General features: G+C 36.8%; 1 protein-coding gene across 10 annotated transcripts in view; it reads right to left on the minus strand.

The window, feature by feature from the left end:
• Positions 1 to 26,822, minus strand: part of EVI5 (ecotropic viral integration site 5) — a 202,813-nt gene that overhangs the window by 116,219 nt on the left and 59,772 nt on the right. For 8 of the 10 annotated variants that reach the window (XM_079939213.1, XM_079939209.1, XM_079939217.1 and 5 more), the window contains exons 3-9: positions 13,666 to 13,855; positions 12,786 to 13,010; positions 11,892 to 11,966; positions 8,102 to 8,227; positions 6,568 to 6,711; positions 5,508 to 5,597; positions 5,305 to 5,402 (exon numbers count right to left, since the gene is read on the minus strand). In XM_079939213.1, coding sequence (XP_079795339.1) covers positions 5,305 to 5,402; positions 5,508 to 5,597; positions 6,568 to 6,711; positions 8,102 to 8,227; positions 11,892 to 11,966; positions 12,786 to 13,010; positions 13,666 to 13,855 — 948 coding nt within the window. The remainder of the gene's footprint in view (positions 1 to 5,304; positions 5,403 to 5,507; positions 5,598 to 6,567; positions 6,712 to 8,101; positions 8,228 to 11,891; positions 11,967 to 12,785; positions 13,011 to 13,665; positions 13,856 to 26,822) is intronic. The other 2 variants (XM_079939218.1, XM_079939214.1) reach the window with 2 other exon arrangements.

Below are 26,822 nucleotides of genomic sequence, written 5' to 3' on the forward strand. Positions count from 1 at the left end.
TGAGACAAGCCAAGACTGATGAGAAGATACAATATTATTGGTATACCTGCCAAAAATGCGCAACCTGAATCTAATAATGAGGAAATGTTAGATAAACCGACATTGTGGGATCTTCTACAAAATAACTAGCCTGTACTCTTCAAATATATCAAGGTCGAGAAACACAAAGCATTGAGAGAGCATTTCAGATTAAAGGAGACTGAAATGACACTATTTACAATACAAACATGGAAGACCTAATGCAATACACGGGACTTTCCTGGTGGCACAGTGGTTAAGAATCCACCTGCCAATGCAGGGGACATGGGTTCGAGCCCTGGTCTGGGAAGATCCCACATGCCGTGGAGCAACTAAGCCCATGCACCACAACTACTGAGCCAGCGTGCTGCAACTACTGAAGCCAGCAAGCCTAGAGCCCGTGCTCCACAACACGAGAAGCCACCGCAAGAAGTCTGCGCACCACAACGAAGAGTAGCCCCCACTTGCTGCAACTAGAGAAAGCCCGCATGCAGCAGTGAAGACCCAACACAGCCAAAAATAAATAAAATTAAATCTTTAAATAAATAAATAAATAAACAAATTGCAATACATGATCCTGTAGGGTCTGGAGTGGATACAGGACCCAGGGGGTAAGGGATTAAGGGTGGGGAGTGGGTAGAAGTTGGGGATGGGAGGAGGAGATTGTTGTAAGGAATATTATTGGGACAAATGATAAAATTTGAACTTCTTTTATGGATTAGAATACTATTGTATCTATGATAATTTCCTGATTTTGATTAACTGCTGACTTCGGTTTAAAAAAAAAAAAAAAAAAGCTCTGTTCTTAGGAAGTACATATTCAAGTATTTAAGGAAAAAGGGCACAATATCTCAACTTACTCTAAAATGTGTCCTCCCAAAAATAATGGGTATGGATTTTACTTACACACACACACACATATTATTTTATTTATATATATGCATGTGGGGGGGGGAGGAAAATAAAACAAATGGGGCAAAATGTAAACAATTGGTGAATTTGGATAAGTGGCATAAGGGAGTTCCTTGTAGTATATTTGTAACTTTTTTGAAAAGTTTAAAAGTATACCAAAATAAAAAATTACAACAAAAGAAGCCAAAGGCTAAGACTGCTTGCTTGCAACATTCATATCTTAAAGAAACCTCTAAACCACATGTGAGTGACTAGTGAGCAGTTGAAACATGGCTAATACAACTGATTTAATGAATCTTTAATTCTATTTAAATAGCCACATACAGGTAGTGGCTACCATACAGGACAGCACAGCTTTAAATACCCCTAGGTTCCCACCACGTTTCAAACATCACTGCCTATTACACTCCCATTTGCCTACAGTACAGTCACACTGGCTTTTTACTGTTCTTAAATACATCAAGCATTCTTATTTCATTCATTACATTTACTGCTCTCTCAGCATGAAATATACTTGCTCAGATAATCACATGGCTCCCTCTCTCACTTCCTTCAGCTGTCTGCTCAAATGGTGCTTTATCAGTCTGTGTGCCCTATCCTGAGTTCTCTATCTAAAAAAAGCACCCCATCACTTCCATGTCCTTCATCCTCCTTTACTTTTCCTTCATGGCACTGACACTGATGGACATGATACTGTATATTTGCTCAGAAGCTGCTCCATTTGATTTTTCTTGCTTTGCTCTCTCAGGGCACACTCCTTCTGGGGCAAGTCATTCTGAAATTGTACCTTTTGTTTGGAACTCCAGAGGTTTTTATATCTCAAAGTCAGTCTTCTGCACTTCTGTAAGTTCCACAAAGGAGGAACTCCCTCTCTGTAGTCATCATTTAACCCCAGCAACTGGAAACATAAGTTTTTTAAAACTATACTCTGGTGCCCTCTCCTTCAGAAAACAACCTGAGGGCTTCCCTGGTGGTGCAGTGGTTGAGAATCTGCCTGCTAATGCAGGGGACACGGGTTCGAGCCCTGGTCTGGGAGGATCCCACATGCCGCGGAGCAACTGGGCCCATGAGCCACAACTACTGAGCCTGCGCGTCTGGAGCCTGTGCTCCGCAACAAGCAAGGCCGCGATAGTGAGAGGCCCGTGCACCGCAATGAAGAGTGGCCCCCCCTTGCCACAACTAGAGAAAGCCCTCGCACAGAAACGAAGACCCAACACAGCAAAAATTAATTAATTAATTAATAAACACCTACCCCCAACATCTTCTGTTAAAAAAAAAAAAAGAAAACAACCTGAATCTTCATCTTCTGCCATCCTCCTATCCAGCCATGTCAGTGGTCTTCAACTTTTTTTTCTCATGTACCTGCTAAAAGAATGTTGCCCCTTATATACTTTAAAGAAGTCTAAAAAATTTTTGTTACCTAAGTGCATATAGTTGCAAAGGATGTGATTTATATATGCTTAAATTTTTTCACTAAAACTTTAAATGAGACTTATTCGATTTATGGATGTCTACTCTATAACCTAAGCAGCAAAGGCAGTCACTGTTACTAAACCAATGAGTCAAATTACATTTACTTTCTCTATCACCAAAGTTCATGTTCTTTTTCAACTCAAGTAAGTATATATGAATACATAACCCCATAACCACCATTCTATTTTTCAATTCTAACTATAAGCAAGATAAGGCAGCCTTGCCAAGCATTTGTCAGCTGGATGAAATAAGAAGCTGCCCCATTTGATTTTTCTTGCTTTGTTCTCTAAGGGCACACTCCTTCTGTAGCAAGGCATTCTGAAATTGTCCCTTTTGTTTGGTACCCCAGAGATTTTTGTATCCCAAAGTAATGTACCACAGTAAGAATTGGAGTGACAGGTTTGCCTTACTTTTATAAAGTGGTAGAAGGCAGATTGTAAAAGGGGAGCTAGAAAGGAGAACAAAGATACTGTAACAAAGAAGAACAAACCTGACTCCATATTGGATCTATTCCTTTAGCTCTAACCTTTGAGCTCTGTTTTTAGTTATGCTGGCTCTGCACCTTTGTAAAAGGATGTCGCCTATAGCCTAAAATATACATGAGAGCCCATTCTCAAGGCTCTGCCTCCCAGGCTTGATCTTTAAAAGTATCAATATAACACTTTTCCATTCATACAGAGATAAAAAGTTGCAGAACAAAACATTTGTTTTGTTGAGGGTTGATAGGAACATTGTGGCTAGACTCAGGTGGACAGCTGGAAGAACAAAGGATTCTGGCACCAAGAAGTCTGCAACAACCAGCTACACACTCTGCCCTTTTAGTATTAAAGAGACCTAAATCCTAACTCGGGTAAAATGGTTCACTGGGACACCAGTCCACCATCTTCCTGGTCTTCCGGCTTTGCAAATAAAGTCACTATTCCTTGCCCCAACACCATGTCTCTCGATTTATTGGCCTGTCGTGTGGCGAGTACTACAAGCTTGAACTCAGTAAAAGTACCTCTACCATAGGAATATTATCAGGGCAGATAAAAGTTAGGAAAGAATGAAAATCTAGTTACCATGCTCTGAACATTTTCCTGGGCCCCAACAGACTAGACTGTGTATGCAGTTTAAAGACACATAGTTTAGGCATCTCTTACATGTTATATTAATAACATGTTATATTGACATCTACCAGACTGTAATAGGCTATTTAATTCTGTTCTGCCACCATCCTACCCACAGGAAATTTGAACCTTCTTCAGAGCCAGGTCCAAGTGTAAGTTCATTACATTCTGAGAGTGATACTTAGTAGAAATGGATGACACTCATCTTTTAATACTGATAAAGTATTATTCTCTAGAATATGCATAAACAGACTACTAACCACTAAGAAGTAGTCAATGCAGTAAGAAGTAGATACTGCAACAGAAAAGGAAGGGAAGTACCAACAAAATAAAAAAAAAGGAAGGGAAAGAAAACAGAAGCATATTTGTTACGGTGATCTATAATCAGTGATCTTTGATGTTACTATTGTAAAAAAGATTACAACTTGATGAAGGCTCAAATGATGATTAGCAATTTTTAGCAATAAAGTTTTTTTCTAATAAATTTATTTATTCATTTATTGATTTATTTTTGGCTGCACTGGGTCTTCTTTGCTGCACATGGGCTTTCTCTAGCTGCGGCGAGCAGGGGCTACTCTTCGTGGCAGTGCGTGGGCTTTCCATTGCGTTGGCTTCTCTTGTTGCGGAGCACAGGCTCTAGGCATGCAGGCTTCAGTAGTTGTGGCACACGGGCTCAGTAGTTGTGGCTTGTGGGCTCTAGAGCACAGGATCAGTAGTTGTGGCGCACAGGCTTAGTTGCTCCCCATGGCATGTGGGATCTTCCCAGACCAGGGATCGAACCTGTGTCCCCTGCATTGGCAGACGGATTCTTAACCACTGTGCCACCAGGGAAGTCCCAATAAAGTATTTTTAAATTAAGGTCAACAGGCAGAAATTGAGATGGTGCCTAAGATTTTATCAATTATAGAACAGAACAGCTTTTCAGTCAGTAATGTCTCAAAATGATGGTGTGATGTGATTGATTATTAGAAATTTCAGAGGTAATTTATTAACAATAATATTTGAATATGATAAATTGTTTTTTTTTCAAATTAGAGCCAACTAATTTTAATAACATAATTCTTACTCATATTCTAATATACTTTCTGGAGTAGGAATCTCCATGGGAATAGTTGTACATGTTAATGTAATTTCACCTTGCAGCAGCAGAGATACTGAGAACAAGTGTCAGGAATGCTAACAATGACCTCAGGCTAAGATTTATTTAATTACTGGAACCTAGAAGAGTAAGAGCTGTTGTTCTTAATTAACACCTTTATCATATTTCAAAAATTAACCTTTACAGGCCAACACTGCATATCTTGAACTTTTATGAAATATATTCAAAGAAAAGTTTCACTAGAAAGTAATACACAGTAAACAAAATTCTAACTTAATGCATACTTCATGCCTATCTTGCTGGTTATGCTAATCTTGAACTTAAGTGATAAACTGGGATCAACTAAGAGGAAAAGAATGTCAGTGACTTAGACCACACCATAAAAGCGGTTTCTAAAATAACAGCACACTCACATATATACACTTACCAGGTTCCTAATTCTAATCAATGTGGAATGGGAAGGGGAGTTTTAAAAGTAATACACAATAATCCCATGCACCACTAGAGCACTATGAAATTCCAATATTAAATTTAGGTTATACTGAAACCAATACCACCAAATAAAACATTACAGCTCTATAAAATGAGGAGGAAATCTGCACTCACCACTAGAATGTTTTGCTTCTTCCATTTAATTTCCTAAATGCATCAACAAACCCCCATAACTAAAAAAACAAAATATAAAATACTTACTTTTTCATTTTTTTTGAGTTATACTTGACTTGGTAAGCTGCCTGGATTAATTTGTCTGGACCACCATCAAACTGATGTGGAATGACCTTCTGAAAGTGCTAAAATACAATAGAAGAAAAGCATAAGAATGACTTAGTACCGTTTATTATCAATTAATTAATAGTAAAATCTAGAGACATTCAAGAAATCATGGCCTGGCTTACCTGTAACATCCCTTCCATGTCGAGTTGCATCAGTTCTGCCTGATTCATTTGAAGAAGCGCTAATCCTACCCGAAACACTATTTCTAAACCCTGAGGAATCAAATTATAAAGTCAAATTTGTCTTATTCTTTCAAAACAAAAACTAATCATTCAAAAGAATACTAAGGTAAACATTTAGGTATCTAAACAGAGGTGCGCACACATTTTCTGTAAAGAGTTGGAGAACAAATGTTTTAGGCTTTATGAGCCCTACCTATGGTTGCTGTCACAAATAATCAACCCTGCCATTGCAGCTCAAAAGCAGACACAGACATCACATCAACAAATGGTCACGGCTATGTTCCAAGAAACTTTATTTACAGAAATAAGTGGAAGGACAGATTTGGCATACAAACCAGAAGAGATTAGTATATGAATCATAGCTTGCTGGCTCCAGACTAACCTAACTTAGCTACATTATACAAACTGATCTTCCCAAGATGTAATTAATAACAATTTATAATATTCTTAGGTGCTCTCCATCACTGATCACCTATCCTTACCTTCCTACCTTCTCACTCAAAATATACAAGACAAAGGATCACTACTACATATCATTGACAATTAGAAGGACTGCCTGCAAGGTGTTCATGGGATAGGAGAAACAATTATACTCATTACTTCTTCCTCTTTGGGTAACAGATGCATTGCAACAATATTGACTGTAAGGTAGATTTTACCCCTCACTAATTCTCACTAAATCAAAAAGGAGGTGAAACAGAGGTCTGATTAAGAGTGTAGGCTCCAGATTTTGAATGCCTACATCTGAATCCTGGTTACTATACCACTTATGTGTCCATAGACGAGCTACTTAATCTTTCTCCAAATATTGGCTTCCTAATCTCTCATCTGTCTATCAAATGGGGAGATGAATAGTACTGATAGGGTTGTTAAAGGATTAAATGAGATTATCCAGGTAAGCAGTTCAGCATGGAACACATGGGTCTCCTTTATCATTGGCCTCATTGCCCAGCTCTCATTAACCCAATGATTCCTTTGCTCAGTCTGCGCATTAACTCACCTCAGACATAAAGATATCAAATATCCTTGTTGCAATTGGTAGTGGAAAAGTCGTAAGGAAGATAGTCAGAAACCAAGATGATGCATACATTGAGGTATGAAAACTCTGAGACTGAAAATGCACAAAGAGCTCTGGAAGATGCTCCTAAAGAGATGAAAAGAATTTCTTAGTTAAAACATGGTAAAACTGAGTATTTTAAGCCAGACCATTGTATACATACTAAAGTAGCTGATAGCAAACACAAACATAAAATTTAGGCTTCATACGGAAGAGTTAAGAGGCAGAAACTGACACATTCTGGATAGTGGTTATTGTCTGGAAAAGAAAGAAGGGAAAAAGGATGTGGAGTTGGAACTTAAAAAGTTGGAACTGGGGGCTTCCCTGGTGGCGCAGTGGTTGAGAGTCTGCCTGCCGATGCAGGGGTCACGGGTTCATGCCCCGGTCCGGAAAGATCCCACATGCCGCGGAGTGGCTGGGCCCGTGAGCCCGTGAGCCATGGCCGCTGAGCCTGCACGTCCGGAGCCTGTGCTCCGCAACGGGAGAGGCCACAACAGTGAGAGACTCGCATACCGCAAAAAAAAAAAAAAAAAAAAGTTGGAACTTTTTAATGATTTATTAATAAAAAGAAAAATTACAATAAATAAGTAAAAATTTTATATTTCTTTAATCTTATTTGTGGGTACATGGGTATCTGATATTTTCTATACTTTTCTATAAACTATAATATTTCCAAAAATTTTTTTTCTTTTCTTTTTTTATTTGCGGTATGCGGGCCTCTCACTGTTGTGGCCTCTCCCACTGCAGAGCACAGGCTCCGGACACGCAGGCCCAGCGGCCATGGCTCACAGGCCCAGCCGCTCCGCGGCACGTAGGATCTTCCCGGACCGGGGCACGAACCCGTGTTCCCTGCATCGGCAGGCGGAATCTCAACCACTGCGCCACCAGGGAAGCCCCCAAAGGTATTTTTTACTTGGTTTTGATTCCTCTCTTCCTCCTCTTCACCCTCACACAGTCACTAAGACTCTGACTCTTAAACTAGTAACACAAAAGGATAGAAACAATATATTTTTTAAAAGATTACAGGCTAGCAAAAAAAAGTGATGAAAAGGGAAAGGCAGGGGAGAGGACTGAAAGAGATAAGAGAGATAGTCTCAAAGGAAATGAATTGATATCAGTGTCCAAATGTCATGGGCTTCTGTAAGAGAGCACAGTCTACGTAAAATAATAGGATACAATATGGCATAATAAAGAAATTCATGCATCTAGGTTATGATATACTATATTTGGCACAAATGCTTAAGGTCTGAATATAAGAACTAGTCAAGTTCCAGACTGTGATCTACCTGCAGACAGCGCCTAACTGAGAAGTAGGTCTAAACTGTGGATTAACTGAACAAATGATGATGTGATTAAAACACTGTTTTTTTTTCTATTGCTTTAATGCTTTTAACATTAAATTTGCTTAGTTGTCACTCAAACCAAGATGACAAAAAATATAAAGGCAATATGTTTTTGGTTAACACCACACTTTTACCTGTATCATGCATTCAAACTGGTACATACAAAGGCCTAATTCTGCCATAGTTGGTTTAAAAAGTTCACGAAGTCTATAATCTTGCATTAATTTAACAAATACACAGAAAGCTTCTTCTTCTGGCATCTGCATTAGGAGGAAAAAAGCAACATAGGTTAATGTTCTGTGATATGCAAATAAGCTAAACACATTTAAACTAAGTACCCATCCAACTATAAACAATGTTGTTATTTTGGTTTTTATTGTCATTAACTTTTTCTTCTACTGGAGCATAATTGCTTTACAATGTTGTGTTAGTTTCTGCTGTACAATGAAGTGAATCGGCTATATGTGTATATACATATCCCCTCCCTCTTGGACCTCCCTCCCACCCATCCCCCCCATCACCCCACCCATCTAGGTTGTCACAGAGCACCGATCTTAGCTTCCTGTGCGTTATAGCATGTACCCACTAGCTATTTTACACATGGTAGTGTATATATGTCAATCCTGAGTGCCATGTGGTACAATATTAAGAGCAATGGACTAGAAATCAGAAGCTTCTAATTTCCCATTCTATCACCGACAATGAGAAGTTAGACAAATCTTACAGCCTCTGAGACCAGCTGCCTCACTTGCCTTACTCATGAATTCAACCAACAAATATTCATTTAAAGCCAGATACTTCTCTCTCTGAGTATATACCAGTGAACAAAATAAACAGTATCTACCCTCAAGCAGACTGAACCTTCTAGTTGGGGGAGACAGATAATACATGGAATAAATCAATTAATATATACGTCAGATGGTGAGAAGAGCTATGGAAATAAAACAAAGTAGAGCAAGAGGGAATCCCGGGGAGCTACACTGCTATTTATATATAGATATAGGTCAGGGAAAGTCTCTTGATAAGGTAACATTTGAGCAAAATACTGAGGTAAGGGAAAAACTGCAGAAAGAACAGTCCTGGGAGAATAATACAAAGGTCTTGAAATGGAATCACAATTGGCATGCTCAAGGAACAATGAATAGGGGACTACTAAATTAGTAGTAATGTTACAAATGAAAGTATGGTTATGGAGGAGAAATAAAGGGAAGCAAATTACATAGGATTTTAGAAGCCACTGTAAGGATGTGGACTTTTACCTTAAGTGAGATAGGAAGCCTTTCAAGGGTTCCAAGCAGAAACAATATGGCGTAAGTGTTAAAAGAACTTGTAAAATAAGTTTTAAAAAAACCTGTAATTAGAGTTTTAAAGGTTCCAATTTCACATTTTATGTGTAACTCACTAGATAATCATATCAACTAAGATAATGAACGTAAAAGCTCTGTAATAAGAATATGTAGGCACATAACACTTATACAAATTATTTTGTGGTTTTTTTTTTTTGGCCTGCCACATGGCATGCAGGGATCTTAGTTCCCCAACCAGGGATGGAACGCATGCCCCCTGCAGTGGAAGCGTGGAGTCCTAACCACTGGACGGCCAGGGAATTCCCCTGTGTGGCTTTTCTTAAAATAAAATTTTCTAATGTTCATTCACTCACATTATACCAGTGTGTTTCAAAAGACGAAACCTCAAAGGGTCTCTAGGCACTCTTCTTACTGAAGACTACTTTTATTAACAATACACTTTTCCTGGCCTTGACACAGCCATGGACAGGAGCCAAGAGTTATTCTTGGCAAAACCCACACTTCCTTCCTTCCTCCCAACACACATAGCCACAGTTTTGCCTTGGAGACCATCCTTATTAATCCTGTCAAGGTTTATAGCCCCACTGATTTTTATATCAGTTACTGCAAGAAACCATACCTCCCAGAACTCTCATCCCATGTGCTTGGTTCTATTGCTCATAATTTAACACCATTTCCAATATTCCCGAAACCTCTTCCACAGTACTTTCTGAACCTGATAATACGCCATCAACAAAATATCCTACCTATACCCTCAATCTGTTTACCAAATGTTCTTTCACTGTCTTTCTCTAAGTGAAACCTGATTCCCCCGAAGAATACTTCAACACGGAAACCTGGCTCTCTCCTGAGGTGGCTGTTTTCTCTCTCAGAGCACTGGAAGAGGCCTGGGGTAGAGAGGTTTATGTCCCTCCTCGGACCTCAATGCCTCACTGCCATTGCATTAACTGACCCTTCTCTCTGAAACATATACCAGCAGATATTACCCTTTACTCCTCTTTTTTGCAGCATCTACAAACCTCTGGATCAACCCCCAACCCCAAACTCCATTCATTTTCATGAGGATTAATTCCCTGGCCTAGCAGATCTTTGACTCCTTTCCTCCAATGATCCTGGCAGGTAGTTACTAGTGCAGGCTCTAGGGCCACACCACCTGAGGTTCAAATCCCAGAGTGATACTTTTAAAGTATGAATCAGATCACATCACTCCACTGCTCAAAACACTTAGTGCCTCCCCATATCCTCAGTAAAAGTCAAAATGCTTACAAGGTCCTACATGATGTGGCCCCTTACTACTTCTCCAAACTCATCTCCCACAACTACCTTCCGCTTTCCACTTCTCCCTCCACCGCTCAACTCCAGTCACAGTGAGAATGAGTCAATTTCTCTCCCTTTTTTGCCTTGTAAGAACTTCTTCTCCTCTGAACATATCAAATAATTCATTCCCTCTCTCCTCCACAATAGCACTGATATAGAAATTGGGAGAAGGTTTTAAAAATGGTGATATTTTAAAAAATAAGTTGAAATGATTGAATAAAAGACCAAAAGGAGGTAGAAAAAATACTATCACTGGGTCCCTCTCAAAAAGATTGAAACGATAGTCACAAAATGAAAAAGTGTGACACCAAGTAAAATATAAATATGAAGAACAATCACCCAGTTGTTTTATAGTCATTCCTTTTATGATAAAGAAATCTGCACACTTGAGTCTTACAGCAATGTGTTTCTACATACTTTCTCTATGACACTGAGTTAATAAGAATCACTGAGTTCTGAACTCAGTGCAGAACTGAGTTGCAAAAACAAGCCCACATGATCAAATGAAGTTATCTCCAAGGTTTCTTTTCAGATCATATTTTAGTCTGAGACTAAATATAGAGTATGATAGACTTTTTTTTTTAATTTCAATAAGGCTGGAGAGGTAACACAACATGCTATTTCCCTTCAAAGTTATGACTGATTGTCCCTGTCCTTGACTTCTGAAAACACCCCACCCAAAATAAGTCACTGCCAATGGAAATACATGTTATATCCCCAGGGCAGTAAAAGTGACTGAGTACCTCTATTATAGAGCCTATAGTAAAACAGGCATAACAAGCCCTCAGCTCTGTGACAAATAAAATTACTGTATAAATTTCCAAAGACGTTGTACATGATAAGTAAGATTTTCTTTTCTTTTCTTTCTTTCTTTCTTTTTTTTTTTGTGGCTGCGCCGCGCAGCATGTGCGATCTTAGTTCCCCAACCAGCGATAGAACCTGCCAGGGAAGTTCCATAAATAAGATTTTCATACCAACACTTTAATCAGTCCTCCTTGGCTGAGAAAAGATTATTCGTCATTAAATATTGACATATAAGTTAAGATTTAAAAGTAGATACAGGCTTTAGAGAATATTATGGTCCAAATGTAGATAAGGTGAAATTTGATTTAGTGGCAGGATATCTACTGTATGTTATTTTCAATACTTTTAATATTTTAAAATGCAAACTAAATGTTCCTATTTAGACTATGTTTAGGGGGAAATACCCAATATCTACTTACTAAAACAAGGATGATATTTAAGTTCTCCAACTTTAATAAAGAACTTAATTGGACATTTAATACTTATACTAACTTACCTGCATAAGCAACAATCCAACTATAAAAGCACTTCCTTGACAGTAACCAACCTCACGATCCACTAAAGAATATGCCTAAAAAGTAAAAAATGTTGTTCAAAATACTTTCACGTGATTTATCATACCTTCCTTCTCTAAAAGCCTAAAGACAGTAAGAAGGTGGATTAAAGACCATTTTTTTTAGAGAAGCTCTTGCTTGCTTTATTGTAGATGTTATCCTATCCTGTAAGTATTTTAAAAGCAAATGATTTACCACATAAAATTTTATTTTGATGATTTCCCAATTAGGAACTGACAACTCCTAAGGACAAGAAAATAAAGGAATCTGTACTCAGGAAAGTGACAAAGCTTAAAAATCATTAAAAATATATATCTGACAAAGATCAAAACTAGAGTAGGATGAAGGCGAAGCACTGACAAAATTGAAATGATTTAACAAGAAATCAACATTTCACGGAGGTAGCTAGAAGGAAAAGGAATTATGCAAAGGGAAAAGGCAACATTGGAGAAAAAATTACAATGGCACACACTTTTAAGGGCTAAGAGCTCTTAGCAATGCTGGCCACAGCAAGCGAAAAATTTGCTCCCAGATTGTGACTCACAGAAGGTGAATTATTCATTCTCATGGAAGATATTCTCTATGGTATGTATAGTGATTTATAGGTTATTTGATTTCAGTCAACTGATACCAAGCAATGTGAGGAATTTTCTAAGAGTTCTCCAAACTACACAATAATCTAGCATCAGAATTAAAGCCAAAATTATGCTAAAGTCAAATTTATTGCCAAAGCAACTGATTACTGGGGTGAGAGTTCATACTTCATTATGAGAAATGTTTAATTTCAACCTCCTGAGAATTCATTTCATCTCAAAAAATGAATAAATAGAACTTACCTTCATTACATTAAACAAAACCTCCTGTCCAAGACTATCTTTTTCCTTAAAAAAATTGTGTTCAGGATAAGTTCTAGCAATGTCCCTTCGGATCAATTTTTCACAAGGTGAGGTCATTTTCAGGAGTTCTGAATACTGATCCTTAATTGGCATACTTTGTGCACTGCACAAAAGTTGCCAAACTATTGCTCTAAAATGATGGGGTATCCCTTTACGAACAAGTTCCTACAAATAAAAATAAAAATAAAAATGTTTAAGTGACTTATTTAGGCTTCCTACCTTGAAAGCCAAAGAAGACTTATTGGAGGTTGGAGTAGAATAGATGACTTTCTCAAATTTATAATTCACAAAGCTACTTTTATAAAAATAAGACTAGGGAACTTTTTAACCAAGGCTACGATTTGGCTAAGATACGGGTATATTCTGTTCTGATCAGAGGGACAACAATGCCACAGATAAATTCTTGTCATTTCACTCAGAGTATGGCCTCTAAAGGTATTAAGGACCTGATAATCTGCAGAGCTGTGAATGATGGCACTGTAACCATCATCTTTCAAAGGGCTGTTTTATGTTTTAAAATAAAAAAAGTAAAATACTGGTAACTGAAGGATATAGGATGTCACAACTTCCATTTCTGAATCTATAAAATAAGAGAATTTAATATCTAAAATAATTTTCAGCTATATATTTCTACAATTAGGAGACCTCTATAACAATTGATAGCTACAAACCAAAACTTCTATGGGCACAAATATATAAAGCAGACCTCTTCATCATAGCACTTGGGAAGTATTGAATCTGATTTTTTTTAATCCTCTATTAATTGATGCCTCATGCCCTTTCGGATAAGAGGAAGGACTTAAGCAAAGAATATGAATACCTTAACTTGCTTTTCCTTCTTTTTGCGCACATCTTCCCATTCATTAACAATTCTTCCCCAAAGAATCCAAGAGTCTTCTTCAAGGTGACTGAGGTTGCTGGAGGCTGATGAACTTGATACAAGGGAGGAGCCACTGTTTCTTCTTGATCCATTTACAGATCTTAAAGATTTACTATCTGTTTCTAACAATCTAAAACATAATTAAAAATTGCTCAACATCTCACTGTGACACTAGATGACATGATGATACTTAAGAGCTTCACTACTGCAATTTAGCCATGGTTTTAAAATATATATAATTTCAATAATATTTGGTCAGCATCTATAAAATTAACTGCTGTATTTTTTCTACTAAGCATACAATTTCAAAATTTGAAATAGTAAATTATGTTAAATATTTTACTATTAGTCCCCTCATAATTTCCCTTCATCACCACTAAAAATTAAAAGAAATCTTCTGGTGAGAAAAGTGATTGGGAGGGCTTCAGAAAAAAAAACTACTTGGAAGAGGTATAACCAATTCTATGAAAGAACTAACCCTATCATGTTTACAATGTGTCTAGGGCTAAAAAAGTAAGGCAGACACACAAATTAATCAAATCCCTAGTCTTTTTTCATTTTGCTTTTACCGATGCATAACTAACCTGCCCAAACAAAAAGTGTTTTGTTTGGCCCATGCAATGTTTGAGTAAAAAACTGAATAATTACTAAAACTAAAATTAGAAGATTTCATTTATCTGTTTATATACACATATATTTATATTTACTTACAATTCTGGACTCTCTTGAAAAATAAAAAGATAGGGACTAGGCCCACATTCCTAAACAGAAACAACAGGATGTAGCAGAATAGGAGCTTCTCCCTTTAAATGAGAAAGGACTTTAATCCACTAACTCTCCATAATCCCTACTATCTCCCAAAAACTCAGGCCAACTAACAGCTGTCATTTATCATTGGACTTGCACTTTTAAACTGAAACGTCTTTACTCTTAAGGCCCTGTTTAAGGCCTCTTCCTTATCTGTAGAATGATGGGTTAATATAATTTCAGAGATCCATTCCATGACTCATTACAACATCAAATCCATTATTTCTTTCACATGTACACAGGCTATTAAAAAAAAAGGCTGGAAAAATGTGGCTCTATCATTATAAAGATGTAAATTACATGTCATTCAATAGATTATTAAAACATCTATTTAGGTATTTAACATGGCTACTATTTCCTTCCAGTAACTCCTTCAGAAAATCATCTGCTTAGACAAGAAATGCTCCCAATACTAATTTATGACATATAAAAAATAATTAAGAAAAGAAACATATGAGTCAAATTATACCAAGCAGATTATAAAAACACCCTTTGTGAGCCATATTTATATCTTGCTTAACTTTACATCCCTTTATATCATCTTTGTATTTAGCTCAATACAAAGTATACTGAACACTGACTGAATCGAAATAAAATCAAAATCCCCATATTAAAAAATACCGTCAAATACCAGATAGTCATATTCAATAACACAGTAATATAAACTGTACTCATTCTATCCTTATTCATGGGATAATTTAATACATTTTTTACGGCAACAATAAATTAAATAAAATGTCCCAAATATTTCTAAGAACAGAAAAACTTACAAAACAGCCAAATTCAGGGTCAACTCTTTGCTATAAATATTCTTTATCAGAAAAAACTAATTAGGACTTTTCCCTGGCAGCACACTGGTTAAGAATCCGCCTGCCAATGCAGGGGACATGGGTTTGAGCCCTGGTCCAGGAAGATCCCGCATGCCGCAGAGAAATTAAGTCCGTGCTCCACAACTACTGAGCCTGCGCTCTACAGCCCGCGAGCCACGACTACTGAAGCCCGCGCGCCTAGAGCCCATGCTCTGCAACAAGAGAAGCCACCACAATGAGAAACCCGCCCACCGCAAGGAAGAGTAGCCCCCGCTTGCCGCAACTAGAGAAAGCCGGCGTGCAGCAACGAAGACCCAATGCAGCCAAAAATAAATAAATAAAATAAATTTATATAAAAAAAGAAAAAACTAATTAATGATGTTTTGCTTTAAATACTATTTTTCCCATGTTATTTTAGTAAGTCCATAATATATCTTATGAAAAAATTAGTGTATGTATTTAAATAATTTTATGTATGACTCTAAACCTTAAGAATTATAAATGGAATACAGAAAAAAACTTTACAGAAATAACCTGAACCTAAGTTCTTCATTTCACTTATTCACTGAATGCTTGCTATATGCCAAATAATTAAATTGCACCACTACCATTAACAAAGAGACACGCAGTTAAAAAGAAAATAATGGTATTTCCTAAGCTAAACATAAATTTGAGATATAATGAAAGTATAGATGAAAAAGTACCCAAATAGGAGTTTTCTTTTATTTTTTCTTTTAAGAGTCAGAAGGGTCTCAGAGATCCCCACGTTGTAACTTTAAGTATAAGCAGGAAAGCCAAGTGAATTCATGGGCAGATTAGAGAAAAGGGTTAAGCAGTTCACCTTCAGAGGACAATGAAATAAGTAACATAAACAAATATACAAAACTGTGAAAAACATTTACAAATGAAATATTCCAAGTAAAGACATTACATTATATTGTCTCTGCCTTAATTCACATATTAAAAAAAAATGACTCAAAATGGACAATAGGCCTGAATATAAAACCTAAAACTATATAACTCCTAGAAGAAAACAGGAAAAAGTCTTCACAACCTTGGAATAGGCAAAATTTGTTAATGGGACACAAGGAAACACTAACATTAAAGGAAAAATCTGATTAAAAAAATACTAAATTGGACTTCAAAAAGCTCTGTTTTAAGAAAATGAAAAGGTACGTCACAAACTGAAAAAAAAAAATCCTTAACATATGCATCTGACAAAAAGGACTGGTATCCAGAGTACATGAAGAACACTTAAAATTGATAATTAAGAAGGCAAACAACACATTTTTTAAAAAATGAGTAAGAGACTTAAACTGACACTTTCCAAAACAAAATAGTCAAGTAGTCAATAAGCAACTGAAAAACATTCAACATCCTTAGTCACCAGGGAAACCCAGGTTAAAACCACACTATGTACACATTAGAATGGCTACAATTTTAAAGACTGGCCATACCAAGTGTTGCTAAAGATGGGAGCAGTTGTGACTTTCATATAATCATGTCAGAAGTATGTAAGAGTTCAACCACTTTGAAGAACTGTTTGGCAATTCTTTACAAAGTTAAACACATTTTTATATGACACAGCAAGAGAAATGAAAACCTACATCCACAAAAAGACTTGCAATTGAAAGTTCAGAAGAGCTTTATTTCTAGCCAAAGCCCAGAAACAACCCCAATATCCAGAAAAATAATCAAATTGTGATATATTCATTCACTGCATATATATTCACTGCAACACTATTCAGCAATAAAAAGAAACAAACTTTGATACATACATGAATCTTATAAACATTAGGTGAAAGAAGCCTGATGCAAACAAGTACATGCTATATGATTCTACTTATAAGAAGTTCAAGAACAAGCCTTCACAGATTGTAGAAGAAAAGCCTTCCTAAACATGACACCAAAAGAACAAGTAACAATAAAGAATATGTATAAATTGGACTCATCAAAATTTTAAATGTTTTGTACCTCACTGGATGCCATCAAGGAAGTGAAAAGAGGGACTTCCCTGGTGGTGCAGTGGTTAAGAATCCGCCTGCCAATGCAGGGGACACGGGTTTAAGCCCTGGACCGGGAGGATCCCACATGCTGTGGAGCGACTAAGCCCGTGCGCCACAACTGCTGAGCCTGTGCTCTAGAGCCCGTAAGCCACAATTACTGAGCCCACGCGCTGCATCTACTGAAGCCCGCGTGCCTAGAGCCCATGCACTGCAACTAGAGAAGCCACCACAATGAGAAGCCCGGGCACCGCAACAAAGAGTAGCCCCCGCTCGCTGCAACTAGAGAAAGCCCACGCGCAGCAACGAAGACCCAACACAGCCAAAAATAATAAATAAATAAAAATAAATTAAAAATTCAAAAAATAAATACATAAAAATAATAAAAAATAAAAAGAAAGTGGAAAGAAAACCCACAGAATGGGAAAAATATTTGTAACCCATGAGTCTTCTATCTAGACTACATAAATAACTCTTACAACTCAATAAGAAAAAGACAAACAAACCAATTTAAAAATGGGCACAGGGACTTCCCTGGTGGCACTGTGGTTGAGAATCCACCTGCCAGAGCAGGGGCCACGGGTTCGATCCCTGGAAGATCCCACATGCTGCGGAGCAACTAAGCCTGTGCACCGCAACTACTGAGCCTGCACTCTAGAGCCCGCAAGCCACAACTACTGAGCCTGTGTGCCACAACTACAGAAGCCCGTGAACCTAGAGCCCATGCTCCGCAACAAAGAGTAGCCGCTGCTTGCCACAACTAGAGAAAGCCTGTGCGCGGCAACGAAGACCCAAGGCAGGCAAAAATTAATTAATTAATTTTTAAAAAATAAAGCAATCATTTAAAAAACTAAAAAATAAATAAAAACGGGCGCAGAATAAGAAAAGACAATTCTCCAAAGATATAGAAATGGCCAATAAATACATAAAAAGATGCTCAACATCACTAATGATTAGGGATATGCCAATCAAAACCATCACAACACACCACTTCACAACCACTAGTATGGCTATAATCAAGAAGACAAATAATAAGTGTTGGTGAAGATATGGAGAAACAGGAACCCTCAGACACTACTGATGGGAATATAAAGTGGTTAAAACCACTTCGGGAAATAGTCTGGCAATTCCTTAAATGGTTAAACAAAGAATTACCATACGAATCAGCCATTCCACTCTTAGGTATATATTCAAGAGAAATGAAAATCTATGTCCACACAAAACTTATACAACGAATGTTCATGGCAGCATTATCCATAACAGCCAAAAAGTGGAAACAATCCAAATGTCCATCAGGTGCTGAATGAATAAAAACACTGGTATATCCATAAGGTGTAATATCATTCAGTCTTGAAAATAAATGAAGTAGTGATACATGTTACAACATGGATGAACCTTGAAAACACTATGCTAAGTGAAAGAACCAGTCACAAAAGGAAACATATTGTATGATTCCATTTATAGGAAACAGCTAGAATTCAGAAAGTAGATTAGATGCTGCTGAGGACTGGAGTGGGAGTAAGGGGAACAAGAAGGAATGGGCAGTGGCTGCTAATGGATACAAAGTTTCTTTGGGGGGTGATGAAAATGTTCTAAAATTGATTGTGGTGATTGGTTGCACAACTCTGTGAATACATGAAAAAACACTCAATTGTACACTTCATATGTGTGAATTGCAGTATATGAATTATAGCCCCCAAATGCTGTTATATCGAAAAAAGAACAAATGAAATATATCCATGGCAATAAAAATCAGATGAAAAGTTTCAGGTGGTGGGGTTGCTAAAAAGGGCACAAATGAATATTCTAAGATGACAGAAATTGTCTCCGTGTTAATGGCCTGTGGGTTATACACAGGTGTATACATCTATCAAAGCTCTAACTGTACACTTAAGAACTGTGCATTTCTCTGTTGCAAATTATACATCAACTTTATAAAAATGTATTAAAAATACTGTCTCTGGTTAATGACATTAGGGGTAGTGAGAATTAGGTGAGAAACTACTGCTTTTTATTACTAGAAGCCCTTCAGAATTGTTTTAAAAACCATGACTATTACTATCACAAAAAACAGTAACTGTTTTTGATATATTAAGTGTATCTATTTCATAAAGAAAGGGAAATATGAACACGACTTCCTTTCTCTTTTTTCAAATTTGTTGGTCACTCTATCAAAATTTAGAATTTTCTAAGGAAAAATTTTATAATTTTTTTCCAGTGCTATGGATATAATGAAATCCTTCTGAGAGACCGCTAACATTTTCCAAAAGAAGTAACATTTGAATTGATACTATCAAGTCTCTCCCCAGTAGCTACTTAGTCATGGTATGTAGAAGAATTTACATACTAATTAAGAATATGTAGACCTTACAGAATGTGTAATTAAAATCAGATATTTTTATTTCTTTTTCCTAAAAGCAGTGATTAAAAAAAAAAAAAACCACCTCAGGAAGACTGCTAGACCGGTTGCCACCTAGTTTAAATTCAATTAAAATACTCTTGACATGGCAGTAGAGGCACAATGCCTGAAAATGCCAACAGTTTCCAAAGACTTTAGCCTGGCAACTGAGAAAGTGGTAATACAACAACATTACTCATGATCCGTGGGCTAGTGAGAAGTCTATTCAAAACTTATTCAGTTATCTTCCTCTTCCCAGAGCACATGGGTTCACTGCCTTGCATGGATTTACTGTAATTTTTTTTTAAAAAAAAAAAAAAAAGGAAACTACCTTCCCACCCCAACATAATTTCCTTATGACTAATACAAGAAGAAATTTATCAAATTAAGGAAAAGAATATTGGCCTGGTAGGAATATTGTACACTATAATCAAAGGCATTCCCCATAGGTATGTGTGGCCTGCTGCTATACAATAATTCAGAGGCCCAAATTTATTCATCCTCCTAGAATGCTGCCAGACTAAGACATCAGAGTTGAATCTCTACTGACTGGGGAATAAATACATAGTCCTCAGTCTCCTAGCTAAGCAATTCCAAATTTCTGTACCTCCAGCTCTAAGGGCAGCATTCAAAATGGCTACAGCTCCACATTATCTGAGGTGGAGGTGCTAAAGCCAATTATCAGTTGGACTTCAAATAGTATCAAGGATGGAAAAAGTCTAGGATTGTTTGCTTGCAGAAGCTTAGAATACTTGGCAGAGAGAAAGCATTTCCAGTACCCTAATAGACAGGACTAGGGACTAAAGTGAGAACAAGAGAATATGCCAACAAAGAGAGTAATCAGGGTCTTTGGGTCTTATTTTAGAGAGATTACCTTCACCATATTCCTGCTACTGAGAAGTGAACCTTCACCTCACCAAGGGGTCACCTATCTGAGAAAAATGGTACTCTGTGCACTTCAATGATGGGTACATGAAAAAAAAAAAGTACCTTATGTATAGCAGGACATATTTGACAAACATGAAAGAAAAAAAACCCTCTACTTACTACAATACTATGAAAAATACAAAGGAGGAGAAGATAAAGAATGGGTTCTCTTTTGGGTTATTTGGAATATGAAGTACTTGTGGGACTTACCCACGTAGATAAGAAGCCCAGAAGTTGAAAAGTCTACAAATGGAAACTGGGCAATTATTTGACAAACTTTTTGAATATCCTGCTGTACTCAGTATAATGCTTTCCTATGGATACCAGAAATAAGAGAGCAGGATACAAAAATGACAGGTCAACATGCCATTTGGGAATGTGTAAACTGCTAAGTTAATTTATAAAGAATTAAGGAAAGATCTAAGAAAGCTAAGGAAGAAAACTGCTATACAAGAAAAACACGTAGAAAGCTAAATACACTGGCACTTTATTGCAGAGGGAGCAACCTTTCAAACATAGGGTCAAACACTCTTGTAATGTTACACCAAACAAACAGGATATGAAAGTGCATGGAGAAAGACAGCAGCTTGCTGGCTAAAAGAAAGGCAAATCAATAGCAACAAAATACACTTCTGACTCACAGGAGTCACACCCTTTCACAGCAACATCATCAAGCACATATACAAGTCTCAGAACAAGAGAAGCAAGAAGGGACAATTAAGAGAAAAGACAAGGAATTAGCACAGGAAACAATTCAGAGACAACTCAGGAGGGAGGTGCCTAGACGACAAGAATCTCTCCAGTTCTGAAAGCAGAGGGGTTTTCTTTGGCTTTTGTTTCCTAAGATGAGATCTCAGAGAAGGTGAATGCATGAGTCTTGCAGCCCCCTCTCAAATATTCTGATCAGAAACTGATGGTTGGCAATCTGTATATGTTCTTGGGAGATGTCTATTTAGGTCTTCTACCCATTTTTGGTTTGCATTGTTTGTTTTTTTGATATTGAGCTGCATGAGAGGCTTGTAAATTTTAGAGATTAATCCTTTGTCAGTTGCTTCATTTGCAAATATTTTCTCCCATGCTGAGGGTTGTCTTTTTTCTTGTTTATGGTTTCCTTTGCTGTGCAAAAGTTTTGAAGTTTCATTAGGTCCCATGTGTTTATTTTTGTTTTTATTTCCATTTCTCTACGAGGTGGTTCAAAAAGGATCTTGCTGTGATTTATGTCATAGAGTGTTCTGCCTCTGTTTTCCTCTAAGAGTTTGATAGTGTCTGGCCTTACATTTAGGTCTTTAATCCATTTTGAGTTTATTTTTGTGTATGGTGTTAGGGAGTGTTCTAATTTCATTCTTTTACATGTAGCTGTCCAGTTTTCCCAGCACCACTTATTGAAGAGGCTGTCTTTTCTCCATTGTATATTCTTGCCTCCTTTACCAAAAATAAGGTGACCATATGTGCATGGGTTTATCTCTGGGCTTTCTATCCTGTTCCACTGATCTATCTTTCTGTTTTTATGCCAGTACCATACTGTCTTAATTACTGCAGCTTTGTGGTATAGTCTGAAGTCTGGGATCCCGATTCCTCCAGCTCTGTTTTTCTTTCTCAAGATTGCTCTGGCTGTTCAGGATATTTTGTGTTTCCATACAAATTGTGAAATTTTTTGTTCTAGTTCTGTGAAAAATGCCATTGGTAGTTTGATAGGGATTGCTCTGTATCTGTAGATTGCCTTGGGTAGTATAGTCACTTTCACAATGTTGATTCTTCCAATCCAAGAACATGGTATATCTATCCATCTGTTTGTATCATCTTTCATTTCTTTCATCAGTGTCTCATAGTTTTCTGCAAACAGGTCTTTTGTCTCCTTACGTAGGTTTATTCCTAGGTATTTTATTCTTTTTGTTGCAATGGGAAATGGGAGTGTTTCCTTAATTTCTCTTTCAGATTTTTCATCATTAGTGTATAGGAATGCAAGAGATTTCTGTGCATTAATTTTGTATTCTGCTACTTTACCAAATTCATGGATTAGAGAACAGTATGGAAGTTCCCTAAAAAACTAGAATTACCATATGACCCAGCAATCCCACTACTGGGCATATACCCTGAGAAAACCATAATTCAAAAAGAAACATGTACCACAATGTTCACTGCAGCTCTATTTATAATAGTCAGGATATGGAAGCCACCTAAGTGTCCATCGACAGATGAATGGATAAAGAAGATGTGGCACATATATACAATGGAATATTACTCAGCCATAAAGCGAAATGAAATTGAGTTATTTTTAGTGAGGTGGATGGACCTAGAGACTGTCATACAGAGTGAAGTAAGTCAGAACGAGAAAAATAAATACCGTATGCTAACACATATATATGGAATCTAAAAAAAAAAAAAAAAAGGTTCTGAAGAGCCTAGGGGCAGGACAGGAATAAAGATGCAGACGTAGAGAATGTACTTGAGGACACGGGGAGGGGAAGGGTAAGCTGTGACCAAGTGAGAGAGTGGCATGGACTTATATATACTACCAAATGTAAAATAGATAGCTAGTGGGAAGCAGCCCCATAGCACAGGGAGATCAGCTCAGTGCTTTGTGACCACCTAGAAGGGTGGGATAGGGAAACTGGGAAGGAGATGCAAGAGGGAGGAGATATGGGGATATATGTATATATAGCTGATTCACTTTGTTATAAAGCAGAAACTAACACACCATTGTAAAGCAATTATAATCCAATAAAGATGTTAAAAAAAAATTTAAAAAAAGAAACTGATGGTTTACTGATTGCTTTATGCAGACACTCCAGACAGAAAGCATAGACACTGCAGACTGAAGCTAAGCTAGTTGCAACAGAAATAGTACAATAAATTCTTTTAATTAATCATATCATCAAATTCCTCAGGAAATCAGATAACCGATTAAAAATTTAAAACAATCCTATGAAAAGAAAAAGAATAAAGAGTTCGAGTGAAGATCTAAAGGCTTCTCCTATGATTAAAAATACATGAATTTTTAACGCAAAGACTTGAAAATACATGTTTTGTTCAGAAGCTTTTTACTACTTCCTTAAATGTTCATGGCTGTGTTATAGAGAGTATCCTTAGGAAAACTGAGGTAATGCTGTGGTGCTAAAATTATAAACATACAAGTTAGATCACCTAGATCAGCACTGTCCAATAGAAATATAACGCAAGCCCCTACATAATTTAAAATATTCTAATAGCCAAGTTTAAAGTATAAAGAAATAGTTGCAATTAATTTTAATAATTTATTTTATCAAATATAGTCAAAATATTACATATTTTTAGTATGTAATCAAAATTTTTTAATTAATGAGATTTTTTTCCCCCCAAAATCAGCTCTTCAAAATCTAGAGTATATTTTACTCTTACAGCCCACCACAATTTAGACCAGCAACATTTCAGGAGCTCAACTGTCACATATGGCTAAAGGCTTCCATATTCGACAGTGTAGACTTAGATATTGGTAGGATACAAAGATATATAAATTAAGGTTTCAAAGATTCCTGCTTACCATATTTTAAAAAATAAATAAAATACATTTACTTTAGTTTAGAAGAACCATTTCCTCATCCTCATATTTCACTCCCCAAAATCTGCTAAAAAGTAAAATCTGATTCTAAATAACAGAACGCAAAAGGAAACAAACATGGTTGCAATGCCAAACTTTTAAACCACACAAATAATGGCCCGTTTAAAATTTAAATTAGCACTATTCCCCTCCTTAATTAAAATGCATTGCTATTACACTTGAACCTTACCTTCTTAAATTCATCTCAGCCAAAGCCTTTGTATTTTTAAAATGAAAAACACACTTAACACAGAAAAAAAAATAGCTGTCCCATTTCAACTTCAAGGCTATCAATAATTAACTTTCATCAAACAGATCTTTGACATTGTATTGAACCATTTCTTCACATCTTCCTGGGGTTGCCAGATGCACTGATTTTTAAAAAGTGATAACTGCAGCAAAACTATGGGAAGGAAAAACAGTTTCTTTATAGAATTTGGTATTTTCATGTTTCTTCAATTTTAATTTTCTAAAATACTGCCAAAGTATTTTATACTTTCTTAATCAAAGACGGTTAAACAACACAAGAGATTCATCTACATTTGCAAAAGAGAAGAAAACATCCTAAATAAAAGCATTTCACCTGTTAGAAGTAACAGTTGCGTCTCAGTTTTTACTTTAGATACATAACTTGCATATCTACATTACAAACCACAAAAGTGGTCGGAGAAAATTTAGCTTATTATTCTTGCAATTTTTTCTTGGACTTAATACATTGCTGGGGTACTAGAGCAGAACAGGGGAAGGTGAGCTAGATCTTAGTGTTTGTCATTTTATTCTTTATTAAAGTCAGAAAGATGTGTTTTTCCACCAGGACTGTTCTCCTAAGGCAAAACAAAATATTGCTACATTTACCCATTCTCTACACATAAATCCTTCCCATGGATTCTGGGTTTTAATGATTTTTTTAAAAAGAGTGAGAGACTAAAAATGTGAACTCAAAAAAGTACAAAGTTTTGAGTAATTCCACACAAGAACAAAGGGTGAAAACCTTCTGCTTCTTTAACTTCTTCAAAGTCTTACTTGTCAAAATTTCTTTTCTAGACATCTTTAAACAATTCTAACAATTATTATTTAATTGTTAAGATATATGCCAAGCACATCTAGTATTCTGGAATAAATTGTGAATTACGTGAGAAAAAGTTCATCTATACACACATCACTTGCAACAATTTTTATATGGTGTTTTCTATATTTTAGTTATACAGTAATTATTGATCATAACCATAAGTTCAACTTTGGTCACTTACAAACTCAGGGCCAAAGTTATCTTTTGTGTGAACTACTTTTCCATATAAGAACCAATTCAAAACTTATAAATTCTTTACATCCTTTAGCACCATCTGTAAGTGTTTTACTTTGCCAGTCCTGCCCTGGTTTTATATTCCACTAAGTTTTCCACACCATACACCTCCTTTTGAGAGTCCTCGCCACTTTGTTTTCTGTGAGCATCTATTTACTCATAACTGCCTTCACACAACCCAACACTCCACTTTGCTCTTTCATGAGCCTCTTCCAAATTCATCTTATCCAAGAAACTTTGCCAATCTACATATTATGCTAGAAAACTACCTCCTCCTAAAACCTCAACCAAAAGACTTTGCTCTAAGTCTTTCAAATGTAATAAGCAAAGGGGCACAAAGTTAATACCAATACACACATAAAACCCACATAAAGTTATCATCATGTGGCACACCAAGCTTTCTATCTTACCCATCAAATGCTGAGAGCCAAAGAAAACCCTTTAAAAGCACTTTCTAGGAAACAATAATCAGAAGGGGACAATTTCTATTGCCAGGTTTGAATGGGATAACATTAGGTCTTCTTCTAGTTGTTCATTTGGGCCAGGTTCAAAATCGCTAGCTTGTAAATTCTATTTCCAGGTAATTTCTTTCACGTCTCTATTTTCTGTCTCCATATCAACAGAAAGGGACCGAACCTGAGGACAGGTCATTTGAAAGCAAAAATTTCAACAACTACCTCAGCAATAAATTTTTTTAAAGCTGAGCAGAGTTAATATTCAGAATATGTAAGACTTTGGCCAACAGGCAACAATGGACAGCAATTTCTGAAACTCAGGAGATAAGTGAGGTAAGACCTATGACTGCCATCTTACCTCCCATGAGAGAGTTTCCAGATTCTGGCATGCGTAGGAAAAATTCAACAGATCCTAGTGAACTTTCTCAATTGAGTAGACAGAGCTGAGAGCATGAGGAGACCAAAGTGGCTAGAGTCCAAGGAAAAGAGTATCAGAGAGGTAAGAAGTACACAAACAAGACCTTCAGAGATTGACAGAGGATACCCATTAAGTATTCAGCTGGGAACTGATCAGCACATGTATGTAAGGAAACTACCCAAAGCTAGAGGGAAAAAAACACCAGAAAAGATTAGATTTAACAGTGGCCACCATTCACACAGGGCCAGGAATGGTATCTGTCCCCACCGGCCAGACTGGAAAACCTGTTTCAAGGCATATTGGGTAAAGTACACAAAAGGGTCGTGCCTCAGTAGGAGGGAATAATAGCCCTAGGCTGTGCACTACTCCAGAGCAAATTCTTTCCAAGTAACTTAACTGC

The sequence above is a fragment of the Stenella coeruleoalba genome, assembly GCF_951394435.1.
Source record: "Stenella coeruleoalba genome assembly, chromosome: 1".
NCBI classification, from domain to species: Eukaryota; Metazoa; Chordata; class Mammalia; order Artiodactyla; family Delphinidae; genus Stenella; species Stenella coeruleoalba.